The sequence below is a fragment of the Delphinus delphis genome, chromosome 12, assembly GCF_949987515.2.
Source record: "Delphinus delphis chromosome 12, mDelDel1.2, whole genome shotgun sequence".
Lineage (NCBI taxonomy): Eukaryota > Metazoa > Chordata > Mammalia > Artiodactyla > Delphinidae > Delphinus > Delphinus delphis.
In genome coordinates, this window is record NC_082694.2 from 76,587,423 (window position 1) to 76,609,995 (window position 22,573).

Sequence of the window (22,573 nt, forward strand, 5' to 3'; positions counted from 1 at the left end):
ATGAGTGGATGCACACAAATAATACTATCTCTTTTTATTTTTTAAGTCACATATTCAGAGAGTCAGTTAGTTACTATGGAATCACATGTGATGTCATAAATTTGACATTCTAAATGCAGACCTAGACTGAGCAACAGAAACAACAGGAAATGGAGCTGGGGAGAGGAAAACCTGCATAACAACAAAAGAATTTCAATAGTTAAAGAAATGAGTCAAACATCTCTGAAACAGAAAAAGAAGGTCAGTGAATTCAATGTCCTAGAATCTTGCCAAAGAACTGAGGAAATGTAGATATCAGTCCCTCGTTTGCCTCTGGAAATGCTCTGCAGCAATCAAATTTAGATGATGATCACACACAGAGGCAAAAGGAGAACTGAAGAACATGAAGAGCGGAGAAAAAGGAGATTAAATCATGTGGTATAAGTCCATCCAATAAGTCAGCACTTATTGAGCAAATGCTCATATGTTAGTGGTAAGAGGCGAAAACACAGTTGCTATATTTGAAGAATGCACAACCTAGTAGGAAAGAGAATACATAAACAAAGTACAATTCAGTACTCAGTAAAAGTATGTACAAAAGACACAGGCAACACAGAGGGATGTTTAATACTGGGAACTTCTCCCAGGTCGTGCTGAGCTTGGTTCTGAAGAACACTGAAGGGAAAAGGAGGTTATAAGATATAAGGGTGGTATATAGACAAATACAAGTCATTTGGCAAAAACAGAACATAGAGATAGAGTGTAGCGTGGAGGGCACACAAGTTGGAGGTAGACAGGATACATCATGAGACTCCTGGGTCTCTCTAACCAAGCGAATGAAGAGTGTATCCAGAAATGAAGCATAAGCAGATTTATATTTTATAAATATCACCCTAAATAAATGGGGTAGATGGATCTAGAAGTTGAGAGGATTTAAGGCCATGAAATCTGGTCAAAAGCCACATTCTAAGAATGCAGACCCATAACGATCTGAGGCCTGGAACAGGAACGGAGAAGAGGGACTAGATTTAAAATGCAGACCCATAACGATCTGAGGCCTGGAACAGGAACGGAGAAGAGGGACTAGATTTAAAATGCAGACCCATAACGATCTGAGGCCTGGAACAGGAACGGAGAAGAGGAACTAGATTTAAAATGCAGACCCATAACAATCTGAAGCCTGGAACAGGAACGGAGAAGAGAGACTAGATTTAAAACGCAGACCCATAATGATCTGAGGCCTGGAACAGGAACGGAGAAGAGGGACTAGATTTAAAATGCAGACCCATAACGATCTGAGGCCTGGAACAGAAATGGAGAAGAGGGACTAGATTTAAAATATCTTTTGGAGTAAGCGACTGGACTTCATGGTGATAGTGTTGAGGGGGTTGATGGAAAGATTTTAGGACTAGTTCTAGGATTATGCAGCTATGCCATTCTCTTCAGACATAGACTCAGTCACTCAACTAACATCAACTAGATTTTTCCTAGGTTCAAGGCACACAGCATAAAGAGATTAACAGACTGCCCCTGAGCACTTTGGTCTATGCTAGAAGTTGAGCTCCTTAAACAGATAAATAACACTAATCTTGATTGCATTACAGCTACTGAATTGGCAGGAAACAATAGAAACACTGCTCTAATACAACAGTATTTCCTGCAGTTGAAAATGAAAACAAATATTTGAATAGATGTCCATGAAATAAGCCATTTTCTTCTGCTCCCCTACATGGTCTTCCCTATTAGTTCGTTAATAAGAGACCTCTTTTCACTCTTGATGCTATGAATAGTTAGAGAACATGAATAGAAGACATGCCTGTTGACTGATCTGTACAGGATTAAAGTGCTTGATTTAAAAAATCTATTATTGATGAGGCTCAGATCGACAGAAAATTGGTTTATGAATAAAACAAACAAGAGAAGTTTCAGTTCTACATGGCAAATGAAAAAGTTCCATAAGTAGCAATCTTCAGAGTAACAGAGAAAAGAAGTTGTTCTGCGTGAGCAGCTTCACATTTAACTCCAAGTCCTGCTGACCCCTGGGAAATTCTCCCACAGCATTTCCCATGTTACCATTTTGTAAATGATAAATGCTTCATGTCTCAAATCTATAAACCAACAAATTTCTATATTAAAAATCTGTTTGTATAGTTGTCTGATATATGTTCTTTTTACTCATGCTTGTTAGAACAGAGGAAAAATAATATCTATAATTTATATTTTTGATAGTGGCAAAGAGACAAATTCTAACTTTCATTTATCCTTTGATTCCCCAAACCCAAGGTTTCTAATGCCCCGAGATGAAAAATTAATAAACATTCTTTGTTTCCATATTAAGAATGAGACTGGACCGAGGTACTCAAAAGACAGCCAGAAGTAGACAAATCTAGAAAGGATTCTGAGAAATCAGGAGTTCGTCTGAGCACTCAGGTGAGCTGACCTCTTCAGAGTTGGTGAGAGAATTAAAGAGCAGACAGCATAATAAAAAAATACTAGCGGGCAGGGGAGCTTGGGGAGAAAAGACTGAGCTATCAAGATTTGTATTAAGGAATACCTAACGTCCTCGTGGCAAGGTTAAGAAAATACTAGAAGAAGCTGGCCCCTGCCTACCCATCCAGCACACATCCCAATGTTCATGCAGAATAAATGGCGTAGAAACCTCTGCTCAGCCTGTGGGAGGAGACTGGCCTTTGTTCAAATCAGGGAGGGAAGGGGAGTCTGGCCATCGCATTGACCATCTTCTGCACCATCTTTCAGATGAGGCATGCAGTCATACCGCATCACTCGCTGAGATGCTGCCCCATGCGGGGTCACTCGTCGTGTAGACGCTGCCTTTGTGCAGCTGAGGGAAAAGTGCTTCTTGGCCCCTGCTGCACGATACGTATTTATATTCACATGTGCCTGTTGTGGGAGCAGGGCTAGCAGATCACCGTGATCAGAGTGAGCCGAGACCAAACTACTGACTTTGGAGGGGAGCTACAGGCAATCCGGGTGAGGGGAAGGATACGGGGATAGAAACTTCCACTTGCCTCTCCATGGTCTCCTCCATCCTGTTCCTCCCAAAGGCAGTGCTAGAGGGCGCTATTCCCTCTTCTGCAGCTGCCTGGGAGCCCCGCTACAGCCTTGTTGAGGTACCAGTGGCCTTCATCTTTGTAATCTGGTCAAAAATGTTGGGTATGTCTTTTCAGCATCTGCTAACAAGCTTATCCTTAAGGGCGGAAGTGGGGAAAAGGGAGGAAAAAGGCTCAACTCTGCTAAGTTCCTCATAAGAGGAGTCACAGGTGAAAACCTATGAGATATCAGACTTGTTTCTTGGTTTTGGATGCTCTTCCAGGTAGATTCCCACTTTATTGCTCCTCACAGAAGTTAGGATTGGGCCAGAGCTAGAATAATACACAAGGGCCAGGACTGAATTACACGTCGTAGAGGGCAGGGGCCTTCTCACTGATCACTGCTATATTTGGCTTGCCATGGCTGTTTCGTAAGCATATGTGTGGGAGGACTCGGTGGTGGGGTATTACACTCCTGGGTCTCTTCTCTCCTTGAAAGGGATCACGAGAATTAACCTTGCTGAAGACAGACTCTTGAGGGTACCTAGTGAGAAATCAGTGGTCTCGAACTTCACGGAGCCCATCCACCAGAGCTCCATCAGGAGGTGAGTCCAGAAGCAAGAACACAAGTCTTAAGGAAGAGATGGGAATGAAAGGGAAGAGTACACGCCATAAGAATAATAATAATAACATAGATCGATGCTTTCCATGTGCCAGGCCCTGTTCCGTGTACTTTATATCTTTTAGCTAACTTAGCCCTCACAGACTCCCACCCCCATCAATCCCCAGAGTAAGAAAATCGAAACACAGAGTAACTTCCCTAAGATTTCACACTAGTAAGGCTCATAGAGCTAGATTAAAACCTAGGATCTCTAGGTCTATAAACTGCACATTGAATGATTAAACTCCATGGTTTCTCCTTCCTTCCTTCACACATTCAAAAACTATTCATTGAGTACCCAAGACTCAGAAGAGGGGGTGAAAATGTCAACAAAGGAGATAAACTGTTGAAGAGTATTAGGTTGTGTGATGCTTTGAGCCCTTAACTAGGCCTAGTCACATAAGAAGAAAAAGTTTGTTGTGAGAATTAGTTTTTGGATGCAGAGTGTGACACAGGCCCAGACACTGGGAGAACCAATCCATCTGTCTCTGTGAGGACTGGCTCAATAATCTAACCAAGAACATGCCCTTTGAAACGTGTGAAATAATCACAAAAACTGGAATAATATATGGATGCTTAATAATCTATCTCATACCTTAGTGCAGGAGTCCTTTCTCTAGAATGACTAGAACCAGTTCCTATTTAGGAAGATGATTCTCTCCAACTGAGCTTCACTGGCACAAGAAGTTCTGAAGGTGATGGGGAGACACTTGATTCTCCAGCCTACTGACCTTCCCAGCACTCACTGCATTAATCACAGAGCAAATGTGGAGACGGATGCCCCTGAGGTGCTTTACAGAGCCTTCTGGTGGGAACTTCTGGTCTAGCTGCTCATCAAGTTAACTGGAGGTCACAGATGGAGGCAGTGGCAAGCAAGGTCCCTTCCTCAAGCCTTCTGTCCTACCTGAAAGTCTCTGACTGAGCAGGTATATGTGAAGAAAGTGACAGAACTTTGCAAACTATGTGCCAGCTACCTAGGGGCAAGGAAGAGGACCTCTACCCTATCTACTCCAAAAGAAAAAAAAAAAGTGTGAGGTGCTGATGGAACAACTGGGGGGAAATGAAAGCAGTCTGTCTCTGGGTCCATGTAACAGAAATGTCTAATATATGGAGCCTTGAAACGTCTGAGCCCCTTTAAGCCCTACTTAAAGGAGCTGAGATGAACCAGGATTCACCTAAGAGCTGGGAATGGAACACAGAGAAGGGGACAGCTCCTTGACCCCGGCTGGGCAGAGGTGAGGACGGGGACCCTAGGCGGGCATCTAACTCAGAAGCCCACTTTCTTGCTCCAGTCCCCCAGTAGCTCCAAGACCTCCCGGACTTCATTCACCTCCCCTAGCCATCAAGAGTCACCAAAGCCGCTGTCAGCGCAGCGCTCGCCACCCACACCAACCATGCCGCTCGACTCACGTTCTTCCACGACCCCGGAGGTCCAGCTCCAGACGGGTCCCGGCGCAGCACCAAGATGGCTGAGAATTCCGACGCCTGGTCTCCCGGCCTGGGGCGGGAAATCCTAGCGGGCCAGTACACACGAGAGTTGCGGGACTCGCGAGATTCCAGGGACACGCACCAGCGGGAATATCCGCGCACGCCCCCCACTGAAAGGAAATCCTATGCCCAGCGCAGGGCTCTCTACCCGTCACGGCTGGATCAAGACTGTATGCCTGACCCAGGCAACGAGAGGAAGAGGCGGACGAGGACGATGCCTACTGGGCATCCGTGAGAACACTGTACGAGAAGTCACCGAGCTGCTCGCGCCCCAGGCCGGTGAGCAGGGCCCGCCTCCGCTGGTACCCGGGTTGCCGCTCCACGCAGCCCCGCATCCGGACCTCTCTCAGCCTCCCTCCTGTCCATGGTATAGGGAAGTTCACCCAGCCCCCTGCTTCTCCTCCCTGAACCTACCCCTTGGCACAGTAGCCCCCAGAACCCAGCCCTTGGCTGTCTCCAGCATCCCAGTCCTCCAAGCCGGGACCCAAGTGTTTCCTTCCCACCCTGCCCTGGGATGAGGCCCATTCCTAATCCCTTTAGGTCTGTGTGACTCGTCCTCCTGTCGGTGCCCCTCTCTGCAGCCCAAACCCAAGCATGCCATCACCATCGCTGTGTCATCCCGTGCGCTCTTCAACATGGTGGACGGCAGGAAAATCTACAAGGAAGAGGGTCTGGAAAAGTACATGGAGTATCAGCTTTTCAATGAGAATGTCGTGCTGGCCCCAGGGCCGGCCTTCCACTTTGTCAAGGTACTCTGCAAAGCTGTCTTCGGCCTTCCAGGACTCTGGATGGCAGGGAAGGACTCATGCTAATCCCTGGGATCTCATCCAGGTTTCCTTATAATTCCTAATCCACCCTTGTCATTCTTGCCTTTTTTAAGTCTACCCCAGGTCAGTTTATATTTTCACAGAAGCTTCCACACTGTTGAGGGAGGGACTGCAGCCCTAGATTTGGAATGCTGAGCTTTCCCTAAGTGGAGTCCAAATTCTGAGACCTGTAACAGAAACTTTTGTCCTCTCCATAGAAGGAGCAGTAACCAGAAGCGATAATGAGTTTATGATTCCAAGCGGTAGAAATAAAACACCTCATTCAAATAAGATTAAATTCACTTTCGCTGCTCTTGCCCCAAACACAGCATATTAAGAAACTCAAGATGCTCTTGGCACTTAGGGGCATGACTTTAATAGAGAAAGTAAGGTTCTTGGAACTTACACTGAAATGTATAGCACTTATAGCTCTGATCCCCTATATAACTTATACAAATATTACACAATGACATCATAACCAGGCAGAAACAAATGACACCTCCACGTGTTGTAAGTAGAAAGTAGTTATGAGGCATAGTGGAAGCATGAGAGGAAACCACAAACCTATTCTAAAGACTCATGTTTTAAAAAATACACAAAATGCTCACTTTGGCAGCACATGTGCTAAAACTGGAACAACACAGAGACCATTAGCATGGCCTCTGCACAAGGATAACATGAAAATTCTTGAAGCAGCCTATACTTTTCACAATAAAAAATAATCATCAGATCAAGAAAGGCAGGTTTTATGAATCAAAAACAAAAATAGACAAACCATGAAAGGGTTAGCCTGATCCTATCTATGTACCTCACAGAAATAATTCTAGTAAACCAAATGTTGTAACAATTTTCAACAAACGTTACCCATCTTTCAGTAAACATTAACTGAGGTCCTATGTATGCGAGGCTGAAAATACTGAAATGAATGGCATAACCCTGACTTAAAGGAGCCACAGTCTCTCAGTGAAGAGTCTTCAGGGCTTGAATTGGACACCTATGGGATCCTTTCTATCCAGACCCCCAGTGCCCACTTTGCCTGGCCCTCTTTACACACATTTGTGTTTGTAACCTTCAGGCACTGCAGCACGTCAATGCTAGACTCCGTGAGCTGTATCCTGATGAACAGGACTTATTTGATATTGTTCTGATGACTAATAACCATGCCCAAGTGGGAGTGCGGCTTATAAACAGCGTCAATCACTATGGTAAGTAAAATAAATACCGTGTGGAAGAACAGCTCGCTGCTCTGGAAGAGAGAAGCCATGTTATTTTGCTCACTGTGGCCTAACTAATGCAGTGTCTGATAGTGACACCCCCTTCTGCGTGAGGAATGTTTATTTGCCTATGTCAGAACAAGAGAAGCCATGTTCATTTTTAACTTCAGCACAGAGTTGGGCCCAAAGCTCTGGACTTAACTTGTCAAGTGTGAATTTCAAAGTCTTAATCCCAGGTCCTGCAATATATTTCTCTGTTTTATGTTTTTCACTTCTGAACTTAACTTCAAGGAGCCGTCAACCCAGGGCTTTCTCTGTGTGATCAGACTTCCTGCTCACCACAGACACATGTTAAAGGTTTAAAGGTTTTTACCTTTCCTTTCCACTCTTAACATCTGACTCGCCCCGGCTGCTCTCCCCACACATCAAATTCATACTCATGCCAGCAAACCTGTCTTTATTCCTTTACAGGGAAAATTGGTTTGACACTAGTCTCTTCATAGCATTTCCATTAGTGTGTTGGTGACTTTAAGGGGATGTCCCCATTTTTCCTCTTATGAATTTACCTGACTTCTTATGTGAGGACCTTTAGCCCATTTTCTAAGTGACATATCCAGTCTTAAGGGTATGTCAAGTCAAAATAAGGTTTAAATTTGGCATATTTAACTTCTAGGCTTAAATTAGGCATATTTATAAATAATCACTATCTATTACAAGTTATAAGTTTTATATTATATCATCCTAATTATAAGGCCAACGTCTTACTGATACACAGTTGAAAATATGTTTACCTTTCAAAAACGCAGTCTTCACAGTATTATGCTATGAAAAGAGAGAATATATATAAAAGCGTTGGCAGAGGTGAGTGGTGTAATCACTCAATAAAGGACAGCTATTATTTTTACAAGACAGCCTTATTTGATTTAGTAGGTGATGTAAGTCTACCTATCCCTCACCACACTAAGCCCATTGAGCTTAGTAGCATGAGAAATTCTACTTATTTACATACTAATACTGTTAATGAACAGATAAAGCCCAATCTTGCACAGCCTTGCTCATGAAATAACAACTTTTCACCTGAAGAGGTTAGTTACCTTCTCTCGGGGCTGAAGGCAGTTTGTATCTCCCTTCGCTGTGGTCTTTTCTATATTATAATTATCTGTCTACATGCCTGGCTCCTTAGTGAATTGTGATCTCCTTGAGAAGAGGGACGATGTTTTCACCATTTCTGAAGTCCCCAGTACCACCAAATAATTTCTGATCATTAAATTAATATTATTTAAGGATTTGTAGAGTACACTTTTATGCCACTTATGCCCAATGTTGGTTTAAGTGAAAAAGTGAGAGTATTTCGTCCATACCACGGCAAACACTTCCACTTCAGCTGTGGATAGATCCTATCCACTCTCTTGGTCCATGCAGATGATAAACAACTGACTAGCTGGCTCAGCAACAACTGGCTCAAAATTCTGCTTTATGTCATCTGCAGCTGCCCAGTTTTATCATATATCCAAAAACACTTTGAATGGGTACATCGCTTATATACTTAATGTTATACCTTAGTTATTCTCACATCATTGGAACCATGGTTTGCTTTTATAAATAATCCTGTGCTGAGACCTTTCTACATAAATCTTTATCAGAGTTTCAGATTATTCCCTTAGGATAAACTCTTTAAAAAAGGAATCCTAGGGCTTCCCTGGTGGCGCAGTGGTTGAGAGTCCGCCTGCCGATGCAGGGGACACGGGTTCGTGCTCCGGTCCGGGAAGATCCCACATGCCGCAGAGCGGCTGGGCCCGTGAACCATGGCCGCTGAGCCTGTGCGTCCGGAGCCTGTGCTCCGCAACGGGAGAGGCCACAACAGTGAGAGGCCTGCGTACTGCAAAAAAAAAAAAAAAAAAAAAAAAAAAAAAAGGAATCCTAGGTCAAAAGGTATAAGCTGCTTAAAAGCTATCAATACTTGTATCAATAAATATCAAATTACTTTCTAGACAGCTTGTACCAATTTACACTTTCATCCATAGTGTATGTAAGTGCCTATTTTACAAACCTCTCACCAACTTCTAGTGGGTTTTTTTAACTGTTGTTGATTTGAAAGGCATTTAATGGTATATTAATGTCAGTCTGCTAATGATTGCATTTAAAATTTCAAGTCAAGAGAGACAATTTCAGACCTTCTGTTGTTGTTTTGGGGAAATAGTTTAAATGCTATCACTACTTGCTATTACTATTGTATTGTTACTAAAGAAATACTAAAATGGTACTTAAAAACAGAGCCACATCTTAACTGGCCCTCTCAACAAGTGAGGATGCTGTAGCTAAAGGAAAAGTGCGCTGTTCTAGTCTAGACAAGAGTCAATGTGAAGCACTGGGCTTAGACAGTCTTTATGTCTCCATTTCCTTTTCTGTAACGAGGACAATAATGCCTGCCATAACAGCTGTGTGAGAGTAAACTAGCATGGCCTATCTGGATATACTTCATAAACCATCATGCACCGTTATATAAAATAGCCGAGACATTTTTCAATATTGGTACTACAAAGGTAGTTCTAAAACTGCAGTAGGCACTCATTTATTCCTAAGGTAACTTTCAGTTGCATTTCCAGTAAGTATATTGTCTTTAGTCTCTGACATAACAAAGTCTTTCTTGCCCGATAATAGGATTACTAATTGACCGGTTCTGTCTGACTGGTGGAAAAAGCCCCATTGGCTATTTGAAGGCATATCTTACCAACTTGTATCTTTCTGCGGATTCTGAAAAAGTACAAGAAGCAATACAAGAAGGTATTACTTGGTTTCCTCTCTCTAGTTAATAAAGAGGTCTGCACTAGTGTTTCATTCCATTGGCCTTCACGTATGATTATGTGGTTTACGTCGTCGTTGGGTTTTCTGCTAAGGTGTTTCCACAAGTGGCAGCCCTTAAGTTTGTCTTTTAGAGCTTTCACCTTCATGGAGGTGGACATCTTCAGTGATTATCCTACACCCATTTTACACTTTCCCATCCCTTATAGAAACGGAGGCAGTACAAAGATGACTGTTTCGAGATGTGTGGTTGTGAAGAAGAGTTGTGTTGTCAGGTAATAGTGAGAGAGGAAATTCGAGGTCTGGGAAGACACTAAGACATATGGTCCTAAGAAGAGTATTAATTAATTCCAACGGTCTTCCAGGGATCACCTCTGCAACAATGTTTGATGGAGCCAAAGACATGGCTTACTGTGACACACAGCTCCGTGTGGCCTTTGATGGGGATGCCGTCCTCTTTTCTGATGAGTCTGACCATATTACCAAGGAGCACGGGCTGGACAAATTCTTTCAACATGAAGCACTATTTGAGAATAAGCCTCTTGCTCAGGTAGGTTCAATGAGCTCTAATTAATTTTGATCTACTTATTTTCCAATATACCAATATATATATTTCTTCACTGTGATGACTTTTAAAATTTTTTAGGCAGGCCACTCCTCACTTCTTATCCTTTGTAGTTTTCTCCCCTTGTTTCATGAATTCCTCATTTTAAAGCATCTGCTGCCAACTTTTTTTAATTTTAGTGTTCTTTTATCTATCCTTTTGGAGTGTTTCTATGATCTTCTCATGAGAAAGAGTTCATCTCCTCCAAATTATGAGTAACAGAGGTAATACAGCTTACCAGTTAGCCATTTCTACATAATAGTTCTCAAAATAGTAAGGTTATTTCCAATAGGTCAGTAAACATTTGTTGAACCTCTCTGTCCATACCCTTAAACTCCATAAAGGTAGCACTTAATTGAGAAAAATCTGCAAAACTGAGAGTTTAAATTAAATCAAATATTGAGCTCCAAGCAAGTACAAAGTATGAATAATTAAAATTTTAGGTTTTTTGGAATCAATCCATGAACCGAAGTGTTAAAGTCATGGTCTAAAATGAACAAAACCTGCAATTTCTGAACCAAAGGAGATTTGAACATCAAAGTATTCTCCAAAATGAATATGAAATGATGGATCATTCAGTTTTAATCTATGAATCTTACCTAGGCCTTTCTTTTAAATTGGCCTTTTTTTCTCAGCTCTTCTTGAACTTAAGATCTTAAATATCGTTAATTTTATTACATTTATAAAAGTAGGAAGAGACTAATTGAAAGATGAAAGTTTTACTAACTCACCTCACATTACAGCAAGTGATATTTAAATTCTGTGTGTTTTTGTGTGTGTATGTTTAACTTCACAGTCCCTTCCTAAATAGCTCCTTTAGAAGTCTTGAGCTCATGTCAAAAAGTTGTTCAGTGTTAACAAAGTTTACTATTGAGAGGAAAACCTTTTGTTATATTTTGCATAAGTCTGCTTTGCTGAAATTTAGAGCCCATTGTACATTAGCCTTTAAGCATTATTAAAATGTTCAAGATCTCTAAAAAAGAGCACTTAAAAAGAAAAAAAAACTTCAGAACAAGAATTATTTCAAGATAATCTTAAAATACCATTTTTTTCATCTCAGGGAAAGAATCCAAATTTCTTTTAGATTCTGTACTTATCAGTTCTTTTCTCCATATTTTAAAGCATTTTTCCCATTAAACAGCTTGAAATTGTGAAGTTCAACACTAGATATTGCAGGAATACCCAATGAATTCTTACTAAGCATACTTGTTTTCATAATGTGGTCCTTCTGACAGTGGAAAAATATGCTATTTTTCACATAGAAAGGGTAGGTTTCCTATAAAGACCAGGCTTTGCCAGATGTTTGCACTGATGAGAAGGAAGTTATGAGATATGATTCCTAACCAAGGCTTTCAACTATGTTGGTCATGGGGCTTATGGTTTCGTCATGACAATATCCCAATTGTCTCCAATGGAGGAGATCTGAGAGTCACCAGCAAATGAGACAGCTGGACAGGATTAATTTAGCCACTCTCATTGTAGCTTATAAAGCCTCCCATGTGGTACCATGACAAGTAATGGATGTCTCCTGATTTGATCTCTATCTCATTTCACCATTCTGGGATAGTGATATATGTGTGTGTGTGTGTGTGTGTGTGTGTGTGTGTGTGTGTGTGTGTGTGTGTGTGTGTGTGTGTGTGTGTGTGTGTGTGTGTGTGTGTGTTTTAATCAGAATTGTTGAGGTATACTTTATATGTAGTATAATTCATCATTTTTAGTGCACGGTTCTGAGAGTTTTGACAAACATGTGTACAGTCATGAAACCACGATCAAACTCAAAATACTCACAAAATTCCCTTGTGCTTCTTTGTAGTCATCCTAGCCCCCTATCCTCAGGATCTGTCAAACACCAATCTGATTTCTGTCCCTATAGTTTTGCCTTATCCAGGTGTCATATAAATGGAACCCCATAGGATGCAGTCTTATTTTACTTATTTTACTTAGAATGATGCATTTGCGATTCACCTGTGTCATTCCCTGTATCAGTAGTGCGTTCCTTTTTACTGCTGAGTAGTAGTCTGTTCTATGGATGTACCATATTTTTTCATACATTTACCTATTGGAGGATATTTAGGTCATTTCCAGTTTTTGGCATTTATAAATAAAACTACTTTAAGCATTTGCATACAGGGTTCTGTGTAAACACAAAAATCTCATTTCTCATGGGTAAATACCTCGGGGTAGGATTGCTATGTCACAGGGTAAGTATGCGTTTAACTTTATAGATAGTGCCAAACTATTTCCCAAAGTGGTCACACCACTTTGCATTTCCAATGAAAGATTTTTTGCTCTGCATCCTTGCCAGTATTTGGTAATGTCAGTTGTTTTTCATTTGTTTGTTTGTTTTAAGCTGTTCTGGTGGTTACATAATTGTATCTCATTGTGGCTTTAATTTGCATTACCCTAATGATAGATGATATTGAACATTTTATCAAGTGCTTATTTGCCATCATATTTATTCTTTGGCAAAAATATCTGTTCAGATCTCTTGCTCATGTGAATTGGGTTGTTTTTTATTTCATTATTGAGATTTGAAAGTTGTTTGTATTACAATTCTAGATACAAGTCCTTTATCATATATTTGTTTTGCAAATATTTTCTCTCAGTCTGTCCTTGTCTTTTCACTCTTTTAATATTTTTCAGTGTCCTTCAATGAGCAGAAACTTATAATTTTAATGAAATTCAATTTATCTATTTGTTCTTTCATGAATTGTGCTTGTTATATCATATCTAAGAAATCTTTGCTAACCCAAGGCAAAAATTTCCTCCTATGTTTCTGAACAGAAGTTTTTACAATTTTATGGGGTTTTTTTCAGAATTATTATCTGTTTGAGTTGATGCATTTGTGCAAAGTATTAAGGTTCATTTTTACTACTTATGGATATATCTTGTTTCAGCACTATTTGTGGAAAAGACTGGCTTTCTTTTCCTTTAATACAGGTATCTGTCCTTTTGCCAATATCACACTGTCTTGATTATCATAGTTTTATAGTCAGACTTGAGATCTGGTGGCAGGAGTCCTCCAAATTTGTTATTTTTCAAAATTCTTTTGACATTCTGATTCCTTTGCATTTGCATATAAATTTAAAAATTAGCTTGTCCATTTCTAGAAAAAAATCCTGCTGAAATTTTTATTGTGATTATGTTGAATTTATAGCTTAATCTTGGGAGAATAGATATTTTAACAATATCAAGTTTTTCAGCCTATGGACATAGTATATCTCTCCATTTATTTAGGTCATATTTAATTTCTTTCATCAGTGTTTTGTAGGTTTCAGCATATAGCTATCATATAAAGTTTATTAGATTCATACCTAAGTCTTTAATAACTTTTGATGCTATTATAAATGATGCTTTAAAATTTTTAATTTCTAATTTGTTTATTGCAAATACACAGAACCACAATTTATTTTTGTATTTTGACTTTGTATCCTGCAACTTTGTTAAAATCACTTGTTAGTCATAATAAAATTTGTGTAGATTATTTAAGATTTTCTACATAGACAGTGTGGACTGTGAATAAAAACATGTTTCCAGGGCTTCCCTGGTGGCGCAGTGGTTGAGAGTCCAACTGCCGATGCAGGGGACGTGGGTTCGTGCCCCGGTCCAGGAAGATCCCACGTGCCACGGAGCGGCTGGCCACATGAGCCATGGCCTCTGAGCCTGCGCGTCCGGAGGCTGTGCTCCGCAACGGGAGAGGCCACAACAGTGAGAGGCCCGTGTACCACAAAAAAAAAAAAACAAACTTGTTTCCATTCTGTATGTCCTTTATCTTTCTTGCTTTATTACCCTTGCTAGTACATTCAGTACAATGTTCAATAAGCATTATGAGAGTGGACTTCCTTGCCTTATTCCCTGATCTTAGAGGGAGATCATTCAGTCTTTGACTCTTAAATATATTATCTACAGGTTTTCTGCAAGTTATCTACAGGTTTTTTGCAAGATGCCCTTTGTCAGGTTAAGGGAGTTACCTTCTATTCCTGTTTTGTTTTAGAGTTTTATAATAAATCCATGTTGAATTTTGTCATATGTCTTTCCTGTATCTATTGAGAAAAACATGTGGCTTCTCTAGTCTGTTGAAATATAAATTATATTGATGAATTGCATTGCTGGTATAAATTCAACTTGGTTATGTTGTATTATCCTTTTTATATATTGCTGGATCCAATCTGTTAAAATTCAGTTAAAAAAATTTTTTTGCCATTATGTTCTTGAGTGTTCTTTTCTTGTAATATCTTATAGAGTAATGCTGACCTTATAAAATGAGGTGGGTAGTATTTTCTCCCTGTCTATTTTCTGGAAGACTTTGTGTAGAGTTGGTATTATTTCTTCTGTACATATATGGTAGAATTCTCCAGAGAAGCCATCTGGGCTTGGACTTTTCTATTTAGAATGCTTTTAACCAAGAGTTCAGTTATTTTTGATAGATACAGAACTACTGTGCAGATTATTGCTTTCTTCTTTTTCCTCTTCTGGCAGTTTATGAGTTTGTGTCTTTCAAGGAATCTGTCCATTTCAGTTAAGTCACTGAATTAACGAGCATAAATATTCTCTCATATTTTACTATTATGATTTTACTATTTTTAGGAACTTTAGTGATGTAGCCCTTTTCATTCCTGATATTAGTAATATTTGCCTTCTCTCTTTTCTTCCCCCCTTGTGGTCAATCATGCTAGGCTTTAACAATTTTATTTATCTTTTTAATAACCAGCTCTTCCTAAGTTTTAAAGGTGATTTGAGGCTTCTTTTCTATAATAAACATTTAATACTGTAAAATTTCCTCTAAATGCTACTATAGTTGCATCCTACAAATTTACATAGGTGGTTTGTAATTTTTATTCAATTCAAAGTACTTTTTAATTCCCCGTAACTTTATCTTTGAGTTATTTATAAATGGGTTATTTGTGAAATTAAATTTGGAATTTTTCCAGATACCTTTCTGTTATTAATTCCAAGTAGAATTCTGTTGTAGTCAGATAATATGTTTTCTACGATTTCAACTCTTGAAATTTGTTGAGGATTATTTTATACCCAGAATAAATGGTCTATCTTGGTAAATGTTTCTTGTCTACTTGAAAAGAATGTTTATCCTGCTGTTTTGGGATTGAATATTCAATAAGTATCAATTAGATTAGGTAAGTTAATAGTGTATTATTCAGGTTATATTGCCCAGGTGTTTAATATTGTCAGTGATTTTCTTTCTATTTCTTCTATCCACTATTGAGGAGGCAGCATTGAAGACTTCAAGTATAATTGAGGATTAATCTCTTACTCCTTTCAATTATATAATTTTTGCTTCATGTATTTCTAATTTCTGTTGTTTGGTACCCAAATGTTTAAGATTATTATATCTTCTTGGCAAATTAATCACCTTTCATTATGCAATGCCCCTCTCTCTGATATTCATACAGCCATTCTAGCTTTTTTTTCTTTTTTGGACTGATGTTTGTATGGTACAACTTTTCTATGTTTTTACTTTTAACCATTTATGTTTTTACATATAAAATATCTCCATATTTAAATTGGTTTTCTTGTAGATATTACATAGTTTCTGTTGTTTTTCTGTACAATCTGACAATCCCTGTGCTTTAATTGCTGTTTTTAGATCTTATTTATTTATTTATTTGCAAGTTGACTAAGTTTTATTACAATCAAATTCTTTCTTTACAATTGGTTTACTCTTTTAATTAATTTTTATTGGAGTATAGTTGCTTTACAATGTTGTGTTACCTTCTACTGCACAGCAAAATGGATCAGCCATACATACATATATTCCCTCCATTTAGGACACTACAGTGCATTAAGTGGAGTTCCCTGTGCTATCCAGTATGTTCCCATCAGTTGTCTATTTTATACATAGTATAGATCATTTATATTTAATGTGATTATTACTTTGTTTGGATCAAAATCTACCATCTTCTTTTTCTATTTGTTTCATCTTTAATTAACTTTAGTTTCTTTTTCCTTTTATTATTTTTGCTTTTGAATTTATTGTGTAGAGTGTATGCTTTTAGGATTCCATTTTATCACCACTATTGATTTATTACTCATTTTAGATTTTACAGTGGTTACCATAGGATTTACAATATACAACATCAATTAATCACAGTCTACTTTCAAACAGTATTATGCCACATCATGTACAGTGTAAGAACCTTACAACAGTATACTCTCAATTCCTCCCTCCCATGTTTTGTGATATTGGCATACGTTTTACTTTCACCTATACTATAAACTCATAATACCTTGCTACTATTGTTTATTTGGGTAGTCAGTTATCTTTAAAGTGAATAAGGAAAAGACAAAAATATGTCTTTTGCATTCATCTTCATTTTAACCATTTCCAAGAATCTTCATTTCTTTGTGTAGATCTAGGTTTCTCCCTGGTATCTTATTCCTTGTGCCAGAAGACCATCTTTTTACATTTCATATAGAAGTGATGTGCTGTTACCAAAGGCTCTTAGTTTTTTTTTTTTTTCCTGAAAAACTCTTTACTCTCCTTCTTTTTTGAAAAATATTTTATTTTGACTGGGTATAGCTTTCTGCATTTACCCTATTTTTATTTCAGCACTTTACAGATACCCATTCATTGTCTTCTGACTTACATAAATTCTGAAAACAAATTGTTTGAGATTCTTATCTTTGGTCCTTTGTAAGTAATGTGTCTACTTTTCTCCGGCTGCCTTCAAGATTTTGCCTTCAAATTTTCTATATTTCTTTGTGTTTCAGCAGTTTGAATATGGTGTGTGTATATGTATTCCACAGTATTTTAATGCCCTGTTCTTTTTTTCCCCACTATTTTTTTCCCTTTATTTTCAGCTTGAGTAATTTCTACTGACCTATCTTCAAGTTCACTGATTCTTTTCTTAGCTATGTTGGCTGTATTAATGAACCCATTAGAAGCATTCTTCATTTCTGTACCACAATTTTTATTTCTAACATTTCCATTCAACCCTTATCTTTTCCGTCTCTTTGTTGAAATTACTAGTCTACTCATGTATGTCATCCACCTTTTAATACAGTTGTTAAGATACTAATCAGAGTTATTTTCAATTTCCTCTCTTACATTTATGACATTTAGGTCATCACTGCGTCTTCTGTTAATTACTTTCTCTTGAAAGTTAGTTGCTCTTTTAATTTATTTTTATTGTAGTCTCATAAATCTTTAATTAATTTCTAATCATAGTTTGTAGACAGTATAGGCTCTGGTAAATAGTATTTTTGCCTGCTAATAGGCATGGCTCCTCTTCTGCTAGCAATTAGTGTGATTGACTGAATCACCAAATCAGGCATTCAACTAGGTAAGCATTTTGTTGCTGCTGTTGTTACCTTCATTTCATCACAGGCTTCAAATTCCTCTGGTAGGGTACTGGAGGGTTTTTCATAACGTTCCTTCTCCATTTTCAGCTGTAGGCTTTCTCTTTGTGTCCATGCCTCATGGGTGGCATCCACATTGTTACCCTTCTCCCAACTGTTATTGTTTGTCTCTGCCAGCTCAGGTGGTGATGTGAGAGGAAGGGACATTCTCTGTTGTCCCAGGTTAGTCTAAATCTAAGTATGTACCCCCCTAGGTCTTAGGTATGAAGTTATATCATTGATCTCACCTTTCTCCCAGTGATAGGGGTGATATCTAATGGTCTGGGTCTCCTGCCCCTCTCCCAAGGGTGGAGGATTTTTCCTTCCCCTTCCCCCATAGCAGTAGATCTTTACCTGTTCCCTGGGGGTAACAGTGTTTGAAGCCGTTCTTCCAACAGTTTAATACTTTTGTCCCCTAGGAAGTATGGGACAAGGTAGATCTTTAGTCTTTTCTCACAGTGGCAGCTGCTCCTCTCCTCCACGTCTGCATCACCAAGGACTCTATTCTTTCATTTTCCACCCTGTCTGCAGTCCTTCTCATAAGAAACTAGTGAAATCCATAGGAAAAAAAAAATCCTGTAAAACTGTGTGCATTTCTTGTGCCTGTGGCTTCCAGGGTTTCTATGTTCTCTCATTAGCCCATACTTGTCCTTTTCCAATTTGTTTTTAAAAATTACCTGAATTTTTCATACCTGCTTCTATGGCGTCTGGTATATCTTCCTTTAGTGCTCTGTCAAAGATGTGCCAGTTCTTGAATTCCATCTGTCCTTGAAGATTTTTCCATAATTTTTTCCCTTAGGTTTCATGTTAGTCGGTTGCCCTGCTACCTCAGCTCTTTCATGGGCTCAAGAAAAATTATGATGTTTCAGATTATCTGGCTTTTTCTTGTTGTTAGGATAGGAGTAACAGTCTTTCCAGCTTTCTACATCCAAGGCAATCCAAATGTTCTAAATCATAGAACTCCTCAAAAAGGTATTTTCAAGTAACTTTCCTTCATGTTTCTATATTTTTTCTTGATAAATTACATACTTACACTACTGTACAAATATATAAACTGTTAAACATACCCCAAAATAGAAGAAAGAAAGAATGATATGGGTACCTGGTTTGAACATGGCGATATAAACTGACCAGGCCCTATTTATTCTCTTTGAAAATTACTCAAAAGCATCAGGGAGAGCCATGTTCCTCTGTGTTTCAAAATCAAACTGTGAGCAGGGCGGCTTCTGCCAACAGTCACTGCCCCCCACTTTGTTTCTGTGGCCAAAAAAGTAATAACAATAATATGTTACAGTTTTTTTACCTATGTGACTTTTTGTTTTTTTTCTAATATGTGCAGCCTTAGACAAAGCAACATTAAACAAATGATCACATAGATAAGCCATGTTTGTGGAAAATGGTTTCCATGAAGCAGAGAAGAAGGGAGCTTCTGAATTGTGAAAACAAATCAATATTAAAATACTATCCATGACCTTTCCCCAGAATCCCTCTAAATTTTCCAAGGAAAACTAATCTACTTCAGAGATAAGTAATAAAAAGAGAACTAGCACAGAACATATGCAAAGATACTATGAGAAAAAGGCAGACACAGAAGAGCAAAATCTAATAACAGATGAAGAACTCTCACTAGAAACAGTTGCCAAAGTATAGGTAAAAACTGTGACTAAACATTTACTAAAAAGAAGTAAACATTTACTTAAAAAGTTGGGTCATAAAGTGGAAATCCCCCAAATCAGGGAAGAGATAATAAAATGTTAAATGGTAGAACTCTGGAAATAAGCAAATAGAAAAATAATATTTTAGACAGAAAAAAGACAAAAATAGATCCTAGGTAAAGAAAATCCAACATATGCAAAATTAGAATACCTGAAGAAAACACTGAAATTATGTTATGGGGGTAGGAGGATAGGGTTGTGTGTGGTAAATATAAAGATGCAAACATATCAAAATATAAGTCAAGAAAACATCCTGAATTATCAGAATATTTTAATGGATACATTAAACTATTAAAGGTTAAAAACTAAAGGCCACATTATACTATAGGGAAATAGAAGAGAATGATCATCACTGAGACATGCCCTAGTAATATTATTTGACTTCAAAAATAAAGAAATAATTCTTTGGGCACCCTGCACACACAAGTGGGGAAAAGAAAATCAAGCTGTCCTGAGTCTTCTCCACAGCAGCACTCAGTAGCAAAACGCAGTGGAGCCCTACTTATAAGATCATGTGGAGAGGAAATCTAAATCACAGATTCTATATCCAGTCAAAAGCTCATTCAAGTAAAAAGGAAGCAGATCAACAGTTAAGAACATAGTATATTCTCAGGGATTATTATTTCCATAAGATATTCTTGAGAAAACTAATACAAGAGGACACATTTTGGCCAATATGTAGGTGACTACAAACACACAAAGGCACAAATGGGCATAGAATATATTTAACCATAGATCTAAAACTAAAACAACTGCAGGGATTAGAGTGACAGAAGAGAAAGCACATATTATATGCCCTAACAATGTAGAAATTATTTAACTATTAAAAACTGGAAAAATATGGAGGAAAAAGTTATAAGGAAGAGTAGGTGTACTGATATCTTCAGTTACAATAGCTGATCAAAGGATAAAATGTAAAGCTGAGAGACAGAAATATAAGAATCTTTAATAATTCAAATGCAAACACTGAGAAAGATGAAACAGTTAAAATCAAATGATTGAAGAAAAATAGAGGATAAGAGAAAGGTGAAGAAGTACCCTAATTTCATTATTTTTCATTATAAAAAATAATAGATCCTGGATTTAAAAAAATAGAGGTCTGAGGGTACTATAAAAAGTTATAAAGGTAACCAATAGAAGGAAATAATACAAACCTTCCTAAATGTTAGAAGAAACACACATACACACAAGTTCAAATAAAAAAGATAGTGAACAATCTTTTGAAATCTTTAAACGTGAAAAATGAAATCCAAATTGTAATACAGAACCATTATCACATATATTTGTGATATCGATAAATAGAAATGGCCTAAAACTCAGCTTTTGTTTTAAAAATTAAGACTTTCAGATTGTATCACTTAGGAAAATCCAATTCTATGTTCTGTACTAGAGGTACAGCTAAAAGTAAGTGTTCAGAAAGGTTGAAGATAAAAGTGTGATGATATATAAAGTAACTGTAAATATAGAGAAGACTGGATTCAAGCCAAGAAGGAATTGAACAAGATAAAAAAGTGCACTTTATAACGTTGAAATGTGCAATTCACAAAAAGTAAATCAAAAGAGTAGTGCTTTTGCTGATTAACTGAACTTTCAGAGTATCCCATTTTGCCATGGATAGTTTACGTCTGTTGCCCTGGTTCAACTTTTTATAGAAGCTTCTTTCACTCTTAAAATATCTGTGTTTAGATGATAAATTATATGGCCATCCTATGTTTTACTCTAGGAATGCAAGGATGGTTCCATACAAGGAAATATAATCACATAAATGCAAGGAGTTTCAGCATTGTATCACTGGTCTATACTGCATGTTTCATGCAGTATTATAAGTTCTTATAAACATCTGCTTTTTTAGCGTTCACTTCCTTTGGCTCACTGGATGACAGCTGTGACATATGTTCCTTTTACAGGGTCCCTTGAAAGGCTTTCTGGAAGATTTAGGCAGACTGCAAAAGAAGTTTTATGCCAAAGACGAACGGTTATGTTGCCCTATCAGGACCTACCTGGTTACAGCTAGGAGTGCAGCCAGTTCAGGCGCCCGCGTGCTGAAAACCCTTCGCCGCTGGGTCTAGAGATAGACGAAGCTCTTTTCCTTGCTGGAGCCCCCAAAGGTCCCATCTCGGTGAAGATAAGGCCCCACATCTTCTTCGATGACCACATGTTCCACATTGAAGGGGCACAGAAATTTGGCACCATCACAGCTCATGTACCTTATGGAATTAATCAAAAAGAGAACAATTAGGGATGGGAAGGGGAAATAAAGCAGTGAGTCTGGTATTACGGAAGCCACATCTTGTGGATCTCTAGGGCAATTAGGTATTTCAGTAGATTAGACCTCAGAACTTTGTTCATTTGGAAAGGTTTTCTCTTGAGTTTTTTAAAACATTTTGAACTCTCAAGTTACCTTCAAGCTATTTCTCTTGGAGCTGTCAATGCTGCTGATGACATTGCAACTACCTCTGTGTGTAAGTCATAATGATGACTCTTTAGAATAATTTTAGAATGTGAATCCTTGAATGCTTAAAGGACTATGTCAGAAGCCTACTTAGTTTTACAAAACATTGCTCATTTATGGATGTTGGTAGCTAGAATGAATCATTACCCATCATCATTATAGAATAGTGGGTCTTCACAAGTGGAAAGAGAAGGGTTAAGTACACTCTTGAAAACTGGAGCTTTTTAGTCTGTTGCCTCTGTGAACAGCCTTTTAATCAATGCACAAATGAAAATACCACTCTACCTGCGTGAGTATTCCAATTTTGACATTGCTTATTCAGAAATAAATCAGTTATTCATACAGGTTACTTTCATCTAAGATGAGCTCCAGACAGAACCTCCTGGAAGGGTTCTTTGAAGCTTATTTCCTGAGTTCATTGCCTCTGAACTACAAGGCTTCATATT

The 22,573-nt window shown here is 38.3% G+C and overlaps 1 protein-coding gene and 1 non-coding gene across 2 annotated transcripts; both read left to right on the plus strand.

Moving 5' to 3' along the window:
- The first annotated feature begins 207 nt into the window (after positions 1 to 207).
- Positions 208 to 21,914, plus strand: NT5C1B (5'-nucleotidase, cytosolic IB). Its single transcript, XM_060027064.2, is given in 13 exon segments — positions 208 to 240; positions 2,318 to 2,348; positions 2,351 to 2,409; positions 3,529 to 3,667; positions 4,984 to 5,133; positions 5,136 to 5,357; positions 5,360 to 5,457; positions 5,760 to 5,927; positions 7,060 to 7,189; positions 9,860 to 9,982; positions 10,366 to 10,550; positions 21,583 to 21,736; positions 21,739 to 21,914. Coding segments are annotated over 13 exon segments (1,668 nt in total).
- Positions 6,585 to 6,691, plus strand: LOC132435688 (U6 spliceosomal RNA). Its single transcript, XR_009521631.1, has one exon. It is a non-coding gene; the product is annotated as a U6 spliceosomal RNA (small nuclear RNA).
- Positions 21,915 to 22,573: the final 659 nt, after the last annotated feature.